The sequence below is a fragment of the Oikopleura dioica genome, chromosome PAR (genome assembly GCF_907165135.1).
Source record: "Oikopleura dioica chromosome PAR, OKI2018_I68_1.0, whole genome shotgun sequence".
Classification (NCBI taxonomy): Eukaryota; Metazoa; Chordata; class Appendicularia; order Copelata; family Oikopleuridae; genus Oikopleura; species Oikopleura dioica.
Window position 1 is genome coordinate 16,035,032 of NC_137293.1, and position 16,188 is coordinate 16,051,219.

The 16,188-nt window shown below is 44.5% G+C and overlaps 3 protein-coding genes across 4 annotated transcripts; 2 read left to right on the forward strand and 1 right to left on the reverse strand.

Moving 5' to 3' along the window:
- Positions 1–211: 211 nt before the first annotated feature.
- Positions 212–7,907, forward strand: LOC145705183 (ATP-dependent chromatin remodeler CHD1-like). The gene is given in 9 exon segments (XM_081782634.1): positions 212–544; positions 625–1,048; positions 3,336–3,854; positions 3,954–4,245; positions 4,323–4,684; positions 4,731–4,838; positions 4,841–6,425; positions 6,471–7,239; positions 7,315–7,907. Coding segments are annotated over 8 exon segments (4,146 nt in total). The 5' UTR covers positions 212–544; positions 625–966; the 3' UTR covers positions 7,744–7,907.
- Positions 7,902–8,814, reverse strand: LOC145705185 (U8 snoRNA-decapping enzyme-like). The gene is made up of 3 exons (XM_081782637.1): positions 8,491–8,814; positions 8,216–8,448; positions 7,902–8,140 (listed from the first exon to the last, which is right to left on the reverse strand). Exons 1-3 carry the CDS (start codon positions 8,738–8,740, stop codon positions 7,949–7,951), a joined length of 675 nt encoding a protein of 224 aa, XP_081638763.1. The 5' UTR covers positions 8,741–8,814; the 3' UTR covers positions 7,902–7,948.
- Positions 8,815–8,879: 65 nt separating this feature from the next.
- LOC145705184 (uncharacterized) lies at positions 8,880–12,357 on the forward strand. Of its 2 annotated transcripts, XM_081782636.1 has the most exons (6): positions 8,880–9,025; positions 9,067–9,305; positions 9,346–11,497; positions 11,540–11,688; positions 11,731–12,081; positions 12,131–12,357. In XM_081782636.1, exons 1-6 carry the CDS (start codon positions 8,956–8,958, stop codon positions 12,242–12,244), a joined length of 3,075 nt encoding a protein of 1,024 aa, XP_081638762.1. In that variant the 5' UTR covers positions 8,880–8,955; the 3' UTR covers positions 12,245–12,357. The 2 variants fall into 2 exon arrangements, with proteins under 2 accessions (XP_081638762.1, XP_081638761.1); XM_081782635.1 differs by having other exon boundaries at positions 9,346–11,688.
- Positions 12,358–16,188: the final 3,831 nt, after the last annotated feature.

A 16,188-nucleotide genomic window follows, 5' to 3' on the forward strand; every position in this document is an offset into this window, starting at 1 on the left:
TTACAACTCCCGCCAATTCAGCCCATGAAAAGCAAAGATTTTTTATTTTTTTGATTTTTCAAGAAACCATAAAGGATTTTCTTGTCCAAAAACTTAGATATTTTAATTGGCTTTACGGCTTTTCCTGACAATTTTTTCTTTAGAGAATTCTAGAGATGAAAGAAGAAACTTCAGAAAACACGCCAAAGAGAACAGAACTTCCAAGAAAACGACAGAAAGACCATCTGAAGAAAGGAGAGAACCTGTAAAAGATGCTGGAGGCATGAATTTCCCGTCTCGAAAGTCGATTGTGCGTGGGCGAGGCACCTCCGCACGGTGGCGCAGCGCTCGATGCGAGCAATCACCCGGCTCTGCAGGTCACGTCCAGAGAAACTCTTCGCTTCTGAGTTTCAGTGATAAAAAACGAAGAAATCGTGCGATTTTTTGAAATGCTAAGAGTAAGAGATTCCTGCTCCAACGTATTTCCCGTCGATAGAGGCTGTAAGAATCGGTCGAAATGTCGAAGAAGATGACGAAGATGTACTCCCAATTTCGGACTGAAAAGGTAAGAAAAGTGATTTTTAAACTGGATTTGAGCGTTTTCGGGGGCTTTTCTTTAGATTTAGAGCTAATAGCGTTGTTCAGTGATGATTGCCGATTCTAAAAATGTCGATATGGCGTCGATTTCAGCACCAGAACACCACCAGAAAACGCGAAAATCGAGCTAAGTGTCTCAAAATTGCGTGGCTCTTCTCAGCGCAATGGGGGCGCGCCACTGTCGCCCACGCACTCTGCCGCCTCCCGTTTCAAATCGCCGAAGCAGCCCAAGACGCACCACGAGCGGGCCACCCTCGCGAACTTTAACCGCCTGAAACCGACTGTTCCCGACCGAATTCGAGATTGAGAGTTTTACCAGAGGAAACCTAAGGGTCTAACGCACCTGGCAATACTAATTTGAGCCCGATTGATGGAGTGAAAATTGTCGAGATGAGCGAAGATTTATCGAGCAACAGCGATGAGAATCGACTATCTGACGATTCCGGAGAGGAACACATCCCTTCTGAACAAGGTTAGTAATGGTTTCAACCCTCTGAACAGCCTCTATCCCCAAATCCTAAAAAGACCCCTAAAATCCGCCAAAAACCCGGAAAATAGCCTGGAAAGCAATTCTCCAGGCTTTCCAATTACAAAACCCTTAAATCGTCTGTTTTTCATCCCTTATTTATTTCAATTACCCATCAACACTTTCTGACTGCTCAAAACAACACAGATACTGATTTTTACTAATAAAAAGGGTCGAAAAACCTTCTTTTCTGGAATTTCCAGAAAGTTGGAGAATCTCCAGATGGAGATTCTCGTCATATGTATTTTTCTACAGTTTTCAGAGAATTTAACCATTCGATTTGGTTAAATCTTGTTATCTGGCTAACGAAAACGGTCATTTACAGTAAGAGCAGGGCAGATATCCGGAAAAATACTTGATTTTGTGGCTCAAGTCGGTTCGGAAATTGCTGAAAGCAATTCCAGGAGGGTAGTTGTTGGTAGTTACAAAGTTTTCATAGGTCCATGTAGTCGGAAAAGATAAGTTACCGGTTTCATAGCGAGAAGAACTTTGAAATATTAGACAGTTTTCCGGTTTTCATAAATGTTTATGATAAATCTCATATTAACTACCCTTTTAGATTTTCTTTGCAATGATGATTTTTAGTAACCTAGGAGTGAGTGGTAGTTCAAAAGAAAACCTTTGCTTCTGTTCCAGCTTGAATTTGAGCTCGGCGGCCTGTGAAGAAATCCTCAGTGAGAGTCCAAAAGATTTTTAATGAATTGCTGCTTCGCGGTTATAAAAAAAACGCTAAACAGCTATTCAATAAAGATCTTCGGGTCTCTGACTCAGGTTTCTTACAGGTTGCCGAGCCCAGGCTAGAATATGGCGGAAGAATGGGTTTTAATATTGTTAAAAATCATAGAAGATCTTAGAATCAAGGATTTCTCTTTTTATTTGTTGGACTAGAATAATTAAAATTATGAATCTGGTTTGTTTTGAAAATGAGAAAGTACCACTTATAATTATTATCTCGATTGATTTACAATAAAGCCCTGGGTCTCGAATCCGTGGCGTTTTTTTGGAGCAGGGTTTGCTCTCGGGCGCTCGCGGCTCCGCGCCCCGGGGCAAGTGCGAAAAAAGCTCCACGAGGCTGGAGCAGGGCGGAGCTCCAGCGGCTGGAGCATGATCCGGCAACCGGAGCAGCGTTGACCGAGAAGGCGCAGCGCAGGCGTTCAAAAAGTGACAGCGCGCGCAACAACACTGAACAACTTTTATGCGCATCAATTGCACTTTTAGTATCTTTTCATATATAATTCATATTGGAATTATTATATTAGATGATAATATTTATAAAGTAGTGAAAAAATATGAAAAAAGAATATGATTATGATTCATAATTTATGAATATTTATTATAAATATGCTAATAAAACCTATTTTATCCATTATATTGATTTTAATATTTCTGCAAAGAAAAAATACTCTGGAAAGATTCTACCGCGATAGTCTTCGCGTTAACTAATCGTCCCGGATTTATCCCGGAAATCCCTATGATTTTGCATTGAACCACTTGGTTTTGTCACCTTCTGCTGAAAGGTTCGAACCTAACATGGGGCGCAATGTCAACAGAGTTCGAGTGCATGGAAAGGCACTAGTTCCGGGCGCGCTTTTCGCGCGATTTCCTGCCGCGCAGTCACTTCCAGTCAACAACCGGACAATTTCGGGAGGTTCTTCTTTACGCATAGTCCCAAGAATTTGACAGGTGCTTGAGAGATATCTGTTTCTGGACATATCGAAAAATTAGAGATTTCTAAGCTTATTTAAAATATTTTTCGAGATTAAATTATGAATCAGAGCCACATTTTTAGTTATTTTATGATGTTTTTGACTGGGATTATGTCGAAATTAGCAAAGAAGCATAGGACGATTTTGGTGCGAAGGGCCGCGCCGCGCGCCGTTTTTCTGATAGAATCCCTACGGATATATATTAAAAATATTTAAAAGAATCAACAATTTTTAATAAAATTGATTTATGAGATACTAATCTATCAATTGTTTCTTCAAGTGTTTGTAATGAGGTCGCGCAAATATATCCCTTGACCATCGAGAAAATAGAGCGCGCTAATGCTTTTTGGGCTTCCCGCGCAGCGCGTAAAGGCGCTTTCCCCCTCGTCACTTTTCCTGCTCCAGCGCCCGGAGCAGCCGTTTTCCTGCCCCAAGCGCGTGGAGTTTTTGGCGCCCGAGAGCAAACCGTGCTCCAAAAAAACGCCACGGATTCGAGACCCAGATAAAGCCTATAAATTTGTTTTCAGAGTCGGGTACCGACAGCGATTCTGGGGAGAAAACAAGTGAGAGCAACAATGATAGTAGTTCCAGCTCAGATTTCGCGCCAGCGAAAAAGAAAAAGAAGCGTGATTCCAACCGTTCTGAACGAGACATGGTCATGAAAGTTATTCAAAATAACCCGGATGATTTTGGTGTGCGTAGATCAGCTCGGCCCGTGAAAAAATACTCGGAAGGCGACTCAGATGATGCTTCGTCTGATGACAACTACGCACCTGTGCAGAGATACACTCAGCGCGCCGCTGCGAGAGCAGTCAAAGAAGTCGATTACGGGATCAGCTCTGAAGACTCCGACGAAGAAGACACCAAGAAAGTTACTCGTGTCGAAGTCGACGGTGATAAAATTGAAAAAGTCCTCGATTCCCGCGACGGTCCCGTTGGCTTTACCGGTGATCAGACGATTGCATACAACGAGGACGAGCAGAAAAAAGTGTACCTCGCTGAATACGATGGTGAAACTGAGAAACAATATCTCATCAAATGGCAAGGTGAGATCCCCTCTACTACTTACTGTTTTATTTAATTTTATGTCTATGAAAATCCTGAAAATTATTAATTTTTACTCAAACCATAACGTTACATAATAGGCTGGTCGCACTTACACAACACTTGGGAAAGCGAGAAGTCCATAAAGAATCAAGGAGTCCTGGGCGTCAGGAAACTTGAAAACTTTATCCGCAAAGAACGCGAAAGTGAAAAATGGTTGAAATATGCTTCGAAAGAAGAAATCGAGTTCTACCACGTTCAAAACGAAATGGAACGCGACGTTTTTCAACAACACGTCCATGCCGAGCGCATTATTACCAAAAGGACCGTCGAAAATGAAGATGGTTTCGAAAAGACTGAATTCATGATCAAATGGAAAGGTCTTCCCTACAGGTAAATACTTGTCTTCTTTCAAGAATACAGTTGTGCAACCAAATGGTTTTGAACATATTACTTATAAAATCTTTTAGTGACGCAACATGGGAAGCGGATAATCTCGTCGAAGGACGATTCCAGGAACGCCTAGCCGAGTACGAGCATCGACTTCTTCATCAAAAATTTCCCTCTGCCAATAATTCCTTCATGAAACGACCCAAGTTCCATAGATACAAAGAACAACCTCACTTCCTTCCCGAAAGTTTGAGTCTTCGAGACTATCAAATAGACGGTGTCAATTGGTTGATGCATGCATGGTGTAAGGGCAACTCTTGTATTCTTGCTGATGAGATGGGACTTGGAAAAACTATCCAAACTGTCAGTTTTGTATCAGCGCTTTTTCACGATCATGATCGGGCTGGTCCATTTTTATGCGTTGTGCCGCTCTCCACTCTTGGTATGTCTTAGAACCTGCTTCGCGATCAATAAAGAAAATATTTTAGCCGCTTGGCAACACGAATTCCAAAAGTGGGGGCCGGCACTCAACACCATCTCATTTGTAGGCGATGCAACTAGCAGGCAGGTTCTCTTCGAAAACGAGTGGGGCACGAATAAAAGCTTGGCTTCAATGTTCTCTTGACTACATACGAGATAGCTCTCAGAGAGACGCAGCTTCTGAACTCGGTCCGATGGAGCGTGCTTGCCATTGACGAGGCACATCGTTTGAAAAACGACGAGGCAATGCTCTACCAAGCCCTCAATGATTTGAAGACAGAGCATCGTCTGCTCATCACTGGTACTCCATTGCAGAATTCCTTGCGCGAGCTTTGGTGCCTCCTTGATTTCGCCAACCCGGATCAGATGGGACCTTGGGCTGAGTTCGAGGCGAAACACGAAGAGGACCAAGCCCGTGGGTTCACTGGTCTTCACAAAGAGCTTCAGCCCTTCCTCTTCCGACGTGTCAAGAAGGATGTTGAAAAGTCGTTGCCCGGCAAAATCGAGCAGATTTTACGAGTCGGTCTTTCGAAGAAACAAAAGAAATACTACAAATTCATTCTCACGAAAAACTTCAAAGAGCTTCAAAAAGGTGTTCATGGCTCGAAATCATCGTTCACGAACATAATGATTGAATTGAAAAAGTGCTCGAATCATGCATGGCTGGTGAAAGATCCTGATGACCTGGACGAGTTTGATCAGAAGAGTACCGAAGAGAAAATCGATCGAATTCTCAAAGGCTCTGGCAAAATGATGTTGTTAGACAAACTGCTTCGTAGGCTGAAGGAAAATGGAAGTCGCGTATTGATTTTTTCTCAAATGGTGATGATGCTGGATGTGATTGGAGACTACATGGCTCTACGCCGGTACCAGTTTCAACGCCTCGATGGCAGCATCCGAGGTGATCTTCGCCAAAGGTCGATGGAACATTTTAACGCCACAGACTCGGAAGACTTTGCTTTTCTCTTGTCGACTCGTGCCGGTGGACTTGGAATCAATCTTGCGACTGCCGATACAGTTATCATCTTTGATTCCGACTGGAATCCACAGAATGACTTACAAGCACAAGCTCGAGCCCACCGAATCGGCCAGAAGAAGACAGTGAAGATCTATCGTTTTGTTTCGGCGATGTCTGTCGAGGAAGATGTCATCGAAAGAGCAAAGAAGAAAATGGTCCTTGATCATCTCGTCATTCAGCGAATGGACACTTCTGGAAGAACTGTCTTGTCGAAAAAATCCGATGCAAGTAAAAGCATTCCCTTCGATAAACAGGAGATCACCCAGATCTTGAAATTCGGCGCAGAAGAACTCTTCAAAGAGGAAGATGATGCTGAGCCCGAGTGCGACATCGATTTGATTCTTCAGCGCGCTGAGACGACGGAAACCGAGGCTTCCGGGAACGCGCAAACGAATGAACTCATGTCTGGTTTCAAGGTCGCGGACTTCCAGTTCGACGAAGATAAACTTTGGGACGACATTATTCCGGAGCATGAGCGAATTCGTCAGGCAGAGGAAGAAATCGCCGCACTTGGTGAACGTAGGGCGAAGTATAAAAGCAAGAACACGAATGATGACAACGAGGACTTCGAAGCGGATGATGCGAGTGAAGGCAGCAATGAGAGTAACTCAAAATCCCATCGACTTCCGAATTGGAGGGAGCTCAATCTCACTCACACTAAAGCGTTCCTCAAGAGCATCAAAAAGTGAGTCATAATTCCTAATGATTTTTCTGACATTTGTTTCAATAGGTGGGGTTACGAGAAAAAAGAAAAAGTCATGGAAGAGAATCCTAAATTCCCGCAGAACTTTAATTATGATGGAGCTGTGATGGAACTCGTCGAGTCTTTGATTCAATGCGACAACCAAAACAGCAAGAGCAAGGGCAAAGGGCAGAACTTGAAGCTGGGAGAGCAGCCAGTCCCCGTCAAGGTCACCTTAGCGAGGATTCGTGCGCTATCCGCTCTTCACAAATTACCCGAACCTATCGATGTCGTACCGTTGCCGAGAAAAGTGAGGCCGGTCACAAACTGGACTTGTCACTGGGTTGAGGATGATGATCGACAACTGTTGAAAGGAGTCAAGCGTTACGGCGTCGGCGAATGGGAGAAAATCAAGGCTGACGACGAATTCAAGCTTGCTCATAAAATCCTGCCGCCATCAGAAGATGCATCGCCTCAAAGCCGCCAGTTAGTCACGCGCTTTGATTACGTGATGAGCCACTTTGTCCGCGAACAGGAGCAGAAGTCGTCCAGCAGCAGTATGTCAAAGTCGCAATATCCGACAAAGAAGCGAAAATCTGTGGCTGGCCGCGATCATTCTTCGCGACGAGAATCGCGAATGGAGATGGACGAAAACGACCCTCCAAAGAGTGATAAAAAACGAAAGTCTTCTCTGCAGTCAAATGGCAAGCCGGAGAAAGAGAAGAAAAAGTCGGAAAAGGCGCCTCTCCTGGATAAAGACATAAAGCTCAAAGTTCTTGCAGAAGAGTTAGATCCAGCGTGGTTCGACAAGTGCAAGGTGAGAATCAATGAATTCTTGATGTTCTTGATGAAATATTCCAGAATTAACAAAAATGTCTAACTTTTAATTTAGAGCGCCATGAAGCCCCACAAGACCGCCCGCCACGCGCTGAAAGCTCTCCATTCCGCGGGCAACAGCGAAAGCCGCATCAAGAAAGTAATCGGCGACATCGGCGTCGCCATCCGCAAAATCAGCGATCAACAAGGTGCCGAGCGCGCGCTGTGGAAGCACGCTCTTTGGCGCTTTGTCTCGCAATTTTCACACGCGACGGCGGAAACGCTCGTCCGCTGCTACGACAGTATCGCTCACAAAGCTCCTAAATTGCCGAAAATCGTCGACCGGACGGAAAAGGGGAAAGTTCAAACAAAAGACAGAAAAGACAAGAGCTCCAGTCGCGAGGAAAAGCCAAAGAAGCCAAAGCCGAAAGACTGGAAAGAGCGCAGCTACCTAAAGAAGCCAAAACCTGACAAGCCTCCTTCGAGTTCTCCTCCAAAAACATAGTTTTCGCTCCACACGCTTTTTCTGTCTTTTGAAAGTTCAACCTCTTTTTCCGTAAATATTTATTTTCCGCTACGATGATACTTTTTCAAATACTGCCCGCACGTTTCTTTAACAACGATTGATACGATTTGCAATTATAAATAAAGACTATTTGAAGTTGCAAAAGGCTCATTTCTGTTTATTGCAGCTTGATTATTCGCGTTTGCTAATTTTCAGTGGTGGAAGAGCTGTTGATCAGCTTTTCGTGGAGCTCGGGATTGCGAGACATTTCGAAGTATCGGTTGATCTCGTCTTTGGTCAGGATCCCTTCGGAAATGATCATTTCGGTCATCTGCTCTCGGGCGCAAGAGATGAAGCTGTGGGTTAGGAACCACGCAAATCCCCGGCCAGGATATTTCTGAACCGCATTTTTACTTTTTTCATTTTTTTTTGAATTCAACGAAGACAAGAAGTCTATTTAGAGGAAACTTACTTCAGCAACGCTTCCCGCCGTAAATTCAAGAACAGGTGCTCTAATCAGACCAAAGTTTTCATAACCCCAGTGGTCAGCTTCCAATTGCTTTTTCTCGATTTCATAAAAGTCCTCCTTGCTCAATTTTTTCGAGAAGAAATGGCACACTTGCGTCTTTTTGAAGGAACCATCGGGTTGTTGAGTTTGGCGAAGATGGGCGGACACCCAGTGCTCTTTTCCAACTGGGAATCTTGCTGAATTTAGTTTGTATATTTTTCGATGCTAGTTGAATTTACCGTTGTCCAGAGCCATTTCCTCCCGGAGTTCTCGGTTCAGGCCTTCAAGGATGTTTTCGCCAGCGTCGATCAGTCCTCCTGGAAATCCCAAGAGGCCGTCGAAGCGGAGTTGCATCATCAACAGAGCCTTGATAGGAGTGTCCCTGAGCGTTTTTGTTTCTGGTTCGCACCAAAACGCGCAGTGAGCGGCCCTCACTACGTCTGTAATTTCATCAGCTTCTTCCCAAGAAACTTTTGTCCATTTCTCCATTTTCTTTTCACAGTAACTATCTCGGATACAAAATTGTTTTAAAATGATAATTTGGAGTTCTAGAAATAACTATTGTTGCGTCAGGGGCTTATTAATTGATCAGACTGACTCACTCCCCCCAGCAAGATCATTATTTACATTTTACGAGTCATCATTTTCCGTTCAATCTTCCGTAAAACTCCTTTACAGGCGCTCATACAACTAATCGTTTTAGAATGGAAGCGTGGATACGAAATAATCCGCAACATGATGGGGAGTTACGAGGCCTTATGAATACTTTGAAAGGTATTAAGCTCTCCATTTCAAGATTTGACTTGAGTATTCAGGGTTTATCATTGGACATGGCGACAAAAATCCTGCTACTTTTGGCAAGCTCTGTGGGCAGTACAAAACCATGTTGGATGAGGAGATCAAGGATGTCATCAGTCCGATGCGTTTATCTATCGCGCACATTCAGTACTTTCTCATCGGCGAAGGATTGGCCAGTCTTGCAAAGAATATTCAAAACCAATATGTGTTTGTTCCAGTGAGGAATGCTGAGACGAGGAATATTCTGGATATGAAGGTAAGAGACAAATATGAATATGTTGTAACCCGTCTTTCAGAGTCGGGATAAAACAACGAAAACGCGAAAAATGCCCTACCAATACATCAGCGGGAATCCTTTTCCCGCTCCAAATGTGGGTGGGGCTTCTGGTCGACCATCAGCATTCGCATCCCAACCGCAGCCAGAAAGACCAATGTCGACAACATCGACCGCGTCCCGAAAATCGATGTACTCCTCGAAATCCGGATCAAAACCAATGCAGAAAACACCGTACATAAGAAAATCTGAGTATCAAAGTGGTGGCGGAGGGGTATTCAATCCGTTAACTGGAAAAGTTGAATACCCGTCATCGACACCAGCTCCTTCCGCCGCTACAGCTACCCGTCCAACTGGTATGGGAAGAGGGCTAGTTCGTGCTTCTGAGATATCGCATCCTCAAGAATCTAAACCGCAGCCTGCTCGAGTACCTCCAAGACCAACTGCTCAAGAAGTTCAACCACAAGCGCGAGTGCCACCAGCACCAACGCGTCGCCCTCCTCCAAGTGAGCCGGTAAAACCTCCTACACAGACCGTCAGGCGACCGTTGCAAACATCTCGCGTTCCACCCATGCATCCTGGTCTCGCTGAAAAGCAAAAAGCCAAGATTGTCAAACCTAATGACCAAGGCGATTCAACTGCCTCCAGCGACGCCCCAAGACATTATGGGGACCCCGATGATGCTCTTGCGAAGTTTAGGAAGAAGCTTACATACATCATTTCGAGGCATCCTTTGGGATTGTCATTCAACGAACTCGCCTCATGCTTCAGGAATAAACACTCCGAGCAGCTCAAGTCATTTCTTACTCGTCTCAATTCTCAAATCCCATATCCGATTGAAATTCTGCGCAAATACTCGGAGCGATTGAACATCTTTGTTGGAGACGAAGATATCATCTATCCACAAGAGTATTCCCCGCAAGAATGGAAGAAAACCGTGTTTGAGCAAATTAGCGATCTCCTTGGGGAACAAGAAGAGCCAGAAGATATTCTGAAGGTCGAAGAAGACTACAGGAATCGCTTCCCAGTCGACTACAAGGACTACCATTTCTACAGTTTTTACGAATTCATTATGCACCTTGGTGACATCGCGCTCATAGAAATTGATGAGGACCTCAACGAGCGAATCGGCAAAAACTATCTTTCGATGAAGGAAACTCTTGTTAAATGCGTTATGCAGCTCGTTTACCGAACCGAAAAAGAGGGAAAGGACTTGCAAATTTCAAGCCTGCGAAGAAAATTCCGACTGGAGTTCAGTTGGGATATTCCAATGAGCTGTTTCTCGGAAGAGTACGAAGAGGAGCTCGATATCGAGCGTCTGGCGTATCTTCTGGTCAATCATAATAACAAGAAGAATGTCATGCGAATCGACAATGGATTATTGAAATTGAAGTCGAAGGCGGATCTACGCGCTGGCCTTGCGAACTTGAAAGCAGCTGCTCCTCTCAAAACACGATTCGCGCCCTTTTTAAAGCCTTCTGTGAAAGACAAATTCTACGTGACTCTGAATGGCGAAGTGAACAGCTGTGACGAGATCTGGGTGATGAGACAAGCTGACCTGAACAAACTCACGAACCTTGTCCAGGAGCTAAGCGAAGTCTGCAAAGGCTACAAAAGAGCAGGGAAAAACGCGATCGAGAACGAGATTTTACCAGGTTGCGCCGTGGCTGTCTTCGATGGAGACTACTGGTTGCGTGGCGAGGTTGTGGAATACGCTGATGATCATGAGTGCCCTTATGTGGTTCGATACGTCGATTTCGGTACCATTGAATGTTTCGGCAAAGAAAATATTCAATGGCTCGATGAAAAATTCATCAAACTTCGACGATTGTCATTCCCGATCAGCATTCTCAGCGATGTGAATCCAGATGTCATCTCCAAAGACGAAATAGACGAGATCAACGAGCAAAGAATCTTGCAAGACCTGGTTGGAAACCTCGATTCATTGAAAGCGGGCTTTCTGTTTGAATGCACGAGCGCGGATGCAAGCGGATTTCAAGGATTCAAGGGGCGAATCAAAGTCAAAACTGAAACTGCCCAATGCGACTTGTTGTCAAAAGTTCACCATTATTATAAAAAGAGGAATTCCGAAGAAAGATCTGAGAGCGAGGAAACCATCCGCACTTCTGACAATTTTCCTTCGATCAATAAGCTAGAACCTCCTTCGCCTGAGAGTAATATTTCACTGTCTTCGTTGCAGCTTACGGACTCTTCAGAAGAGGAAGACAACATTCAGCCGAAGGAAACACGAGCTCACGACACGAGTGATGATGAGACAAAGGAGGGTGAATTCTTGTGCGAGTTTATCTACCCGCCTGAAGATGCAACAGAAGTGGCGAATGTCTACATTGCAGAGCATGTTACTGTAAGTTTGAAAATTGCTTTCGATTATTTATCTTTCCTCTAGTTTGTCAACATCGATGGTCAACTTGCACAGATGATGAATGTGGTGCTAATAAGCGACGAAGATAAACTCGCCGTTTCCTTCGAAAGCCTCAGCAGTATCTTTATCAAACTACTCGCCGGAGTCAATCGTGTTCGCGGACGTGTTTGGCTCAAGAAAGTCACGGCAAAGGGCGTCGTTAACATCAATGTAGAGTCAATCAAGGAGAAAATGGGAGTCAGAATCAGTGACGAAGAGCAGGAGCAACTTTCCAAGCAGCTCGATGTTTGGGGGCTGAAAGGCGCACATCCAGAGAACGAGGTCGACGAGTCCGCTAAAGATTATGCCTTCATTCTTTGGGACGATCTGTGGAGGGTAAGTGAATGACTTCCGGTTACAGAACGAAACTTGTATCTCTCTTTAGGCTTTCTGCAAAGCAAGAACCTCAGAAAACGTCCCGCCTTTCATCACGAAAACGAGCACAGTCTTCGAAGCCATCCACAGAATGCGAACTGATTTCTTCGACGGAGACGTTTAATTATCACTATCAGCGCCTACCTGCACTATTTTCACTGATCACACTGTTCTCGCTCATATTTAATTGCTATCACTATTGCTTCACATTATTGAAAATACAATTTGGAAATTTTCACGGAATTTTCTTCCTTGATTGACTCTTTCAGAGAAGATCTTGGTGTGGTTGTATAATCAGTTTTGATCATTATGTTTTCTTTAATCATAAAGAGCTGATAAGGAAAGCAGGGATTAATAACACGGTGTATTGAAAGTTACGCAAGAATTATGGTTTTGAAAAAAAAAAACTGCAGCGGGATATTTTGGTAGTAGAGGAGCTTACTTTCAGTTTGTTAGCCGTGCGGCGCGTCCATTTTCGCTTTGTAAGGTTTTTCTCTGTTTGCCACAATGCCGCTTACGATACTAGGCACTTCCGGTGGTAGTGCTCTCGATTCCGGCGCCACCGCGTCGCTACTTCTTTTTTCGGTGCCATTGCTAGCGCGTAAATTACACTTTGATCGAGGGGGCTGCTAGAAATGGGGCCCGGAAATTCCTCAAAATCGCCGCAAAACTGAGCCGCGTAAACGTGCAACTTTCGCCTGCATATTAACTTCTATCGCGGGATTTTCGAATTCAGCGGGCTCGCGTCGGGGTGTTCGTATCTACATCTGCAAAGGAACTCTCCAAAGTGTGTGTGGAATGCCGATAATCAGCTATCAGTGGTGACCGTTTCACGCCGAGCGCTGATAATGGCCCCGCTTATCACGCTTTCGCTACTCCGCTCAAAAAGTACACAAACCTCATCTCCGCCGAGGACAGATTATCGCCACTTTCGGAAAGGTTGAATTTTTTCAAATGTCGATCAAGATAGAGGTTTTACTGTTTACTTTCTCTACCAAAGTCGTTCCTGGCAGAATCGGTACTTGCGAAATCGTCAACTGCCCACAAACCCCTACTAATCAAGTGCGATCTATTGTTATCGCCATAGTGGCCCTATGGAGCCGTTCTTCATCTGAACGCGCTGCCTATTTCCTTCGCACCACCGCGATAACACGCCACAAAATGAGCCAAACAACACAAACGCCGAACTCTGCTATCGTGTATTATCTTATGGAGATTTCATGGTTCGGCAGGACTGCTGTGAAGTATCGCTTGCGATGCCTCTCTGATAGGAGGCGATGCGAGTGCGTCTGTGCACTTCGCGCATCGATTTCTGAAGAATGTGGATTCGCCGAAGCTGCACCACCACCAGCCCCATCAGCAGAACTACGCCGACCAGCAAAGTCCTGTTTCGACTTATTTCAATAAATTAACTTCATGAATCATGATTTTCTTGAAATAAGTCCGTTCCGATCGTCCAGTAAAATGTTGTACTCGAACTCACGTGAGCCTGTTCTCCTGGAAATACATTGAATCCGAGTCCTTCAAAAGCATACGAATGAAGCTGGCAATTATCGCCTGAGAACCCAAATGAACACTGAAATATAAAAATCGCTATTCTATTAAATTTTCTTACCAGGCACATATTTCTGCTTTGGTATTCAATGCATTTCCCATTATTCAAGCAGTCGAGGTTGCAGTTGTCCATGAAGTTGTACGCTGGGCTCGACAGCCTGTGTAGAAAACCTGTTTTTTAACCGCAAGAAAGACAGCTTAACTTTAAATTCTAGCGAAGCCGCTTCGCGGCTTCGTTTTTATAAAAGCCGCTACGCGGCTTTTCATTTTAGCTCTTTAGAGCCTGACTCGGGTTTTCAACACAGGTTGTCGAGCCCAGGTTATACGTGTCGTCAATGTGCATTTTCTTATTATGAAATTCTCGGCGAAAATATTGTCAAGTTTTATAATTATCAGGCGATTAATTTGTATTCCTGAGAAGAATACAAACTGGCAGCTGGAAGCTCTCATCCGACGTTCTAATATAAACTTCCAGTCAATTATCAGCAGCCAAAATCGATAGTTCACCGAAACCGTATGTTGTCATTTTTAAGAATTAGTGTTAGTGAATGCAGATTTTCAACGATGTCTGTGCTTTATCTGTCGCGCGTCGGCACTCAGCATTCGTGTGTGTGGTTGCTGCTATCTCGCGCTAAAATTGGTGCCAATAAAGCGTTTTATCTGGCTCACGCTTTGAAAATTTACGAGCACTAGAACGTTATCAAGTAACTGTTATCGTAAGGACTTGATACTGTAAAATCGCGCCAAGGGAGACTTTGAGCAGAGTAGACTTTTCTGATGATGACCGGAAGGAGAACGCTCAAAGTCGGTGGGCGGACGGTGCCAGTTTGCCGCCTGTCAGCGGAATGGCGCGAGCAGGGCGTAATTATGCGGCCGAGGGACCGGATGTGCTCCACCGCGGTGTAGTTTTTGATACTTTCCAAGCTCATCCTAGCGCCATTCTGTCGCACTCAGTGTAATTTCCCACTTCCCTGCTCCCCTGCTCGAGGTTCGAGAAATTCTCCTTTTATAATTTGCGACAATTGAGAGATTATATTCAAATCAGTTCTCAATGAGGTTCTTTTTGATACTTGGAGGGTTGAGGTTCGCGCCACGTCGTCGCCCTACCGGAAATACTCTCCTGCAATAATAACTGCCGAACAAGCTGCGTAAATATTTTACAAATCGAAGGGATGACCTCCAGGATTGATCACCCTCGACTTCCGGTATCGCCACATTCCCCGCCGAATACGACGCGACTACTTCATCAAAAACATTCTCGCATCCATCTTTTCAGAATAATATCGACCTTAAGGCCAGTAATTCAATCCTACAGTAATTGCTTCTCGCTTATAAAGTGTTTATAAAGACACAACTAGTATTTTTGTTTGAATATTTTCCTTGGCAGGGCCTTAATCGGCGTGATGAATTTTTCTTCTTCCTAAATAGTTTATCACATCCGATGTGTTCCTTTTGAGGATTTTGGCATTTGGTGGTTTAGGCGTCAGGCGCCAAATTGGCACCTCCTCCGCCGCCGGAAGCCGGAAATATCAGAGGCTGTTTGTAAATTATCGACCGCGCTTGGCGATTGTAATCCAGGTCTTCGCGGGTACGTTTGTCTCCTTCAATGTGGTTTTGCAAAACAATGGATCGAACGGAAGTGGTGATCGAAACCACAACAGTTAAAGAATTGACGCAGAAACAAGCTTTATATCAATATTGGCATACAACAAGAGCAGAAAAGAGAGCACCTTCCGGTTTGGAAAAGTTACAAGCCTTTATTTGTCAAGATTACAGCGTCAGTTTGAATTCGGGTGAATTCATATTACCGCGCCGGCGCTTTTATTTGTTTACGCGAGATTCTCTATTTAGATGAGTTAATATTTTTAAAAAGGGTCGAAAAGGTCCCTTTCCAGCCCTTGATCCCAACGCAAATGTTTGACTTTTGCGACAGGGGTCGGAAATCTCTCGCATTTTGACAATGAGCGATAAGATGTCTTGCCGAGAAAGAGCACCTGTTTTCACAGTTATCGGTTCCCTGTTTAACACTGATAAAATTAAGATAAGGCGACGGCAATTTTCAGCACCAGGTCGTGCAGCACCTTCCTCGCCACCACCTAAGTTACACAAAGGAAACGATAAGTGGCTCAGCCGGGCCCGAATCTGACATTTCGCCGACAGCAGGGTCGAAATATCGTTTTATAAGGGTGTGCTTATCACAAACGCTCTCCCGCCGAGCTACCAATGCTGATAACACGCACTCTCGCGTGCCGCGTATTGTGATCGAGGGAGGGATCGATTTATCACACTCTCCTTTTTGATTCTTGAAATTTCGAAGGGCGATTTTTGTCGACTATCTCGAAGAGCGTCAAGATGCTTGAAGTGTAGAATTTCAAACGTTATCAGTGGCTCTTCTAATTATCCTCGGACATCTTGTCGGGCCAAGTGAAGTGATTAGCCCAGGCTTGCAATGCAATTAGCACCATTATCGTTAATTGAAAGAGGGGCGAAAGTTTTACCTAAGCGCTGGTCGGA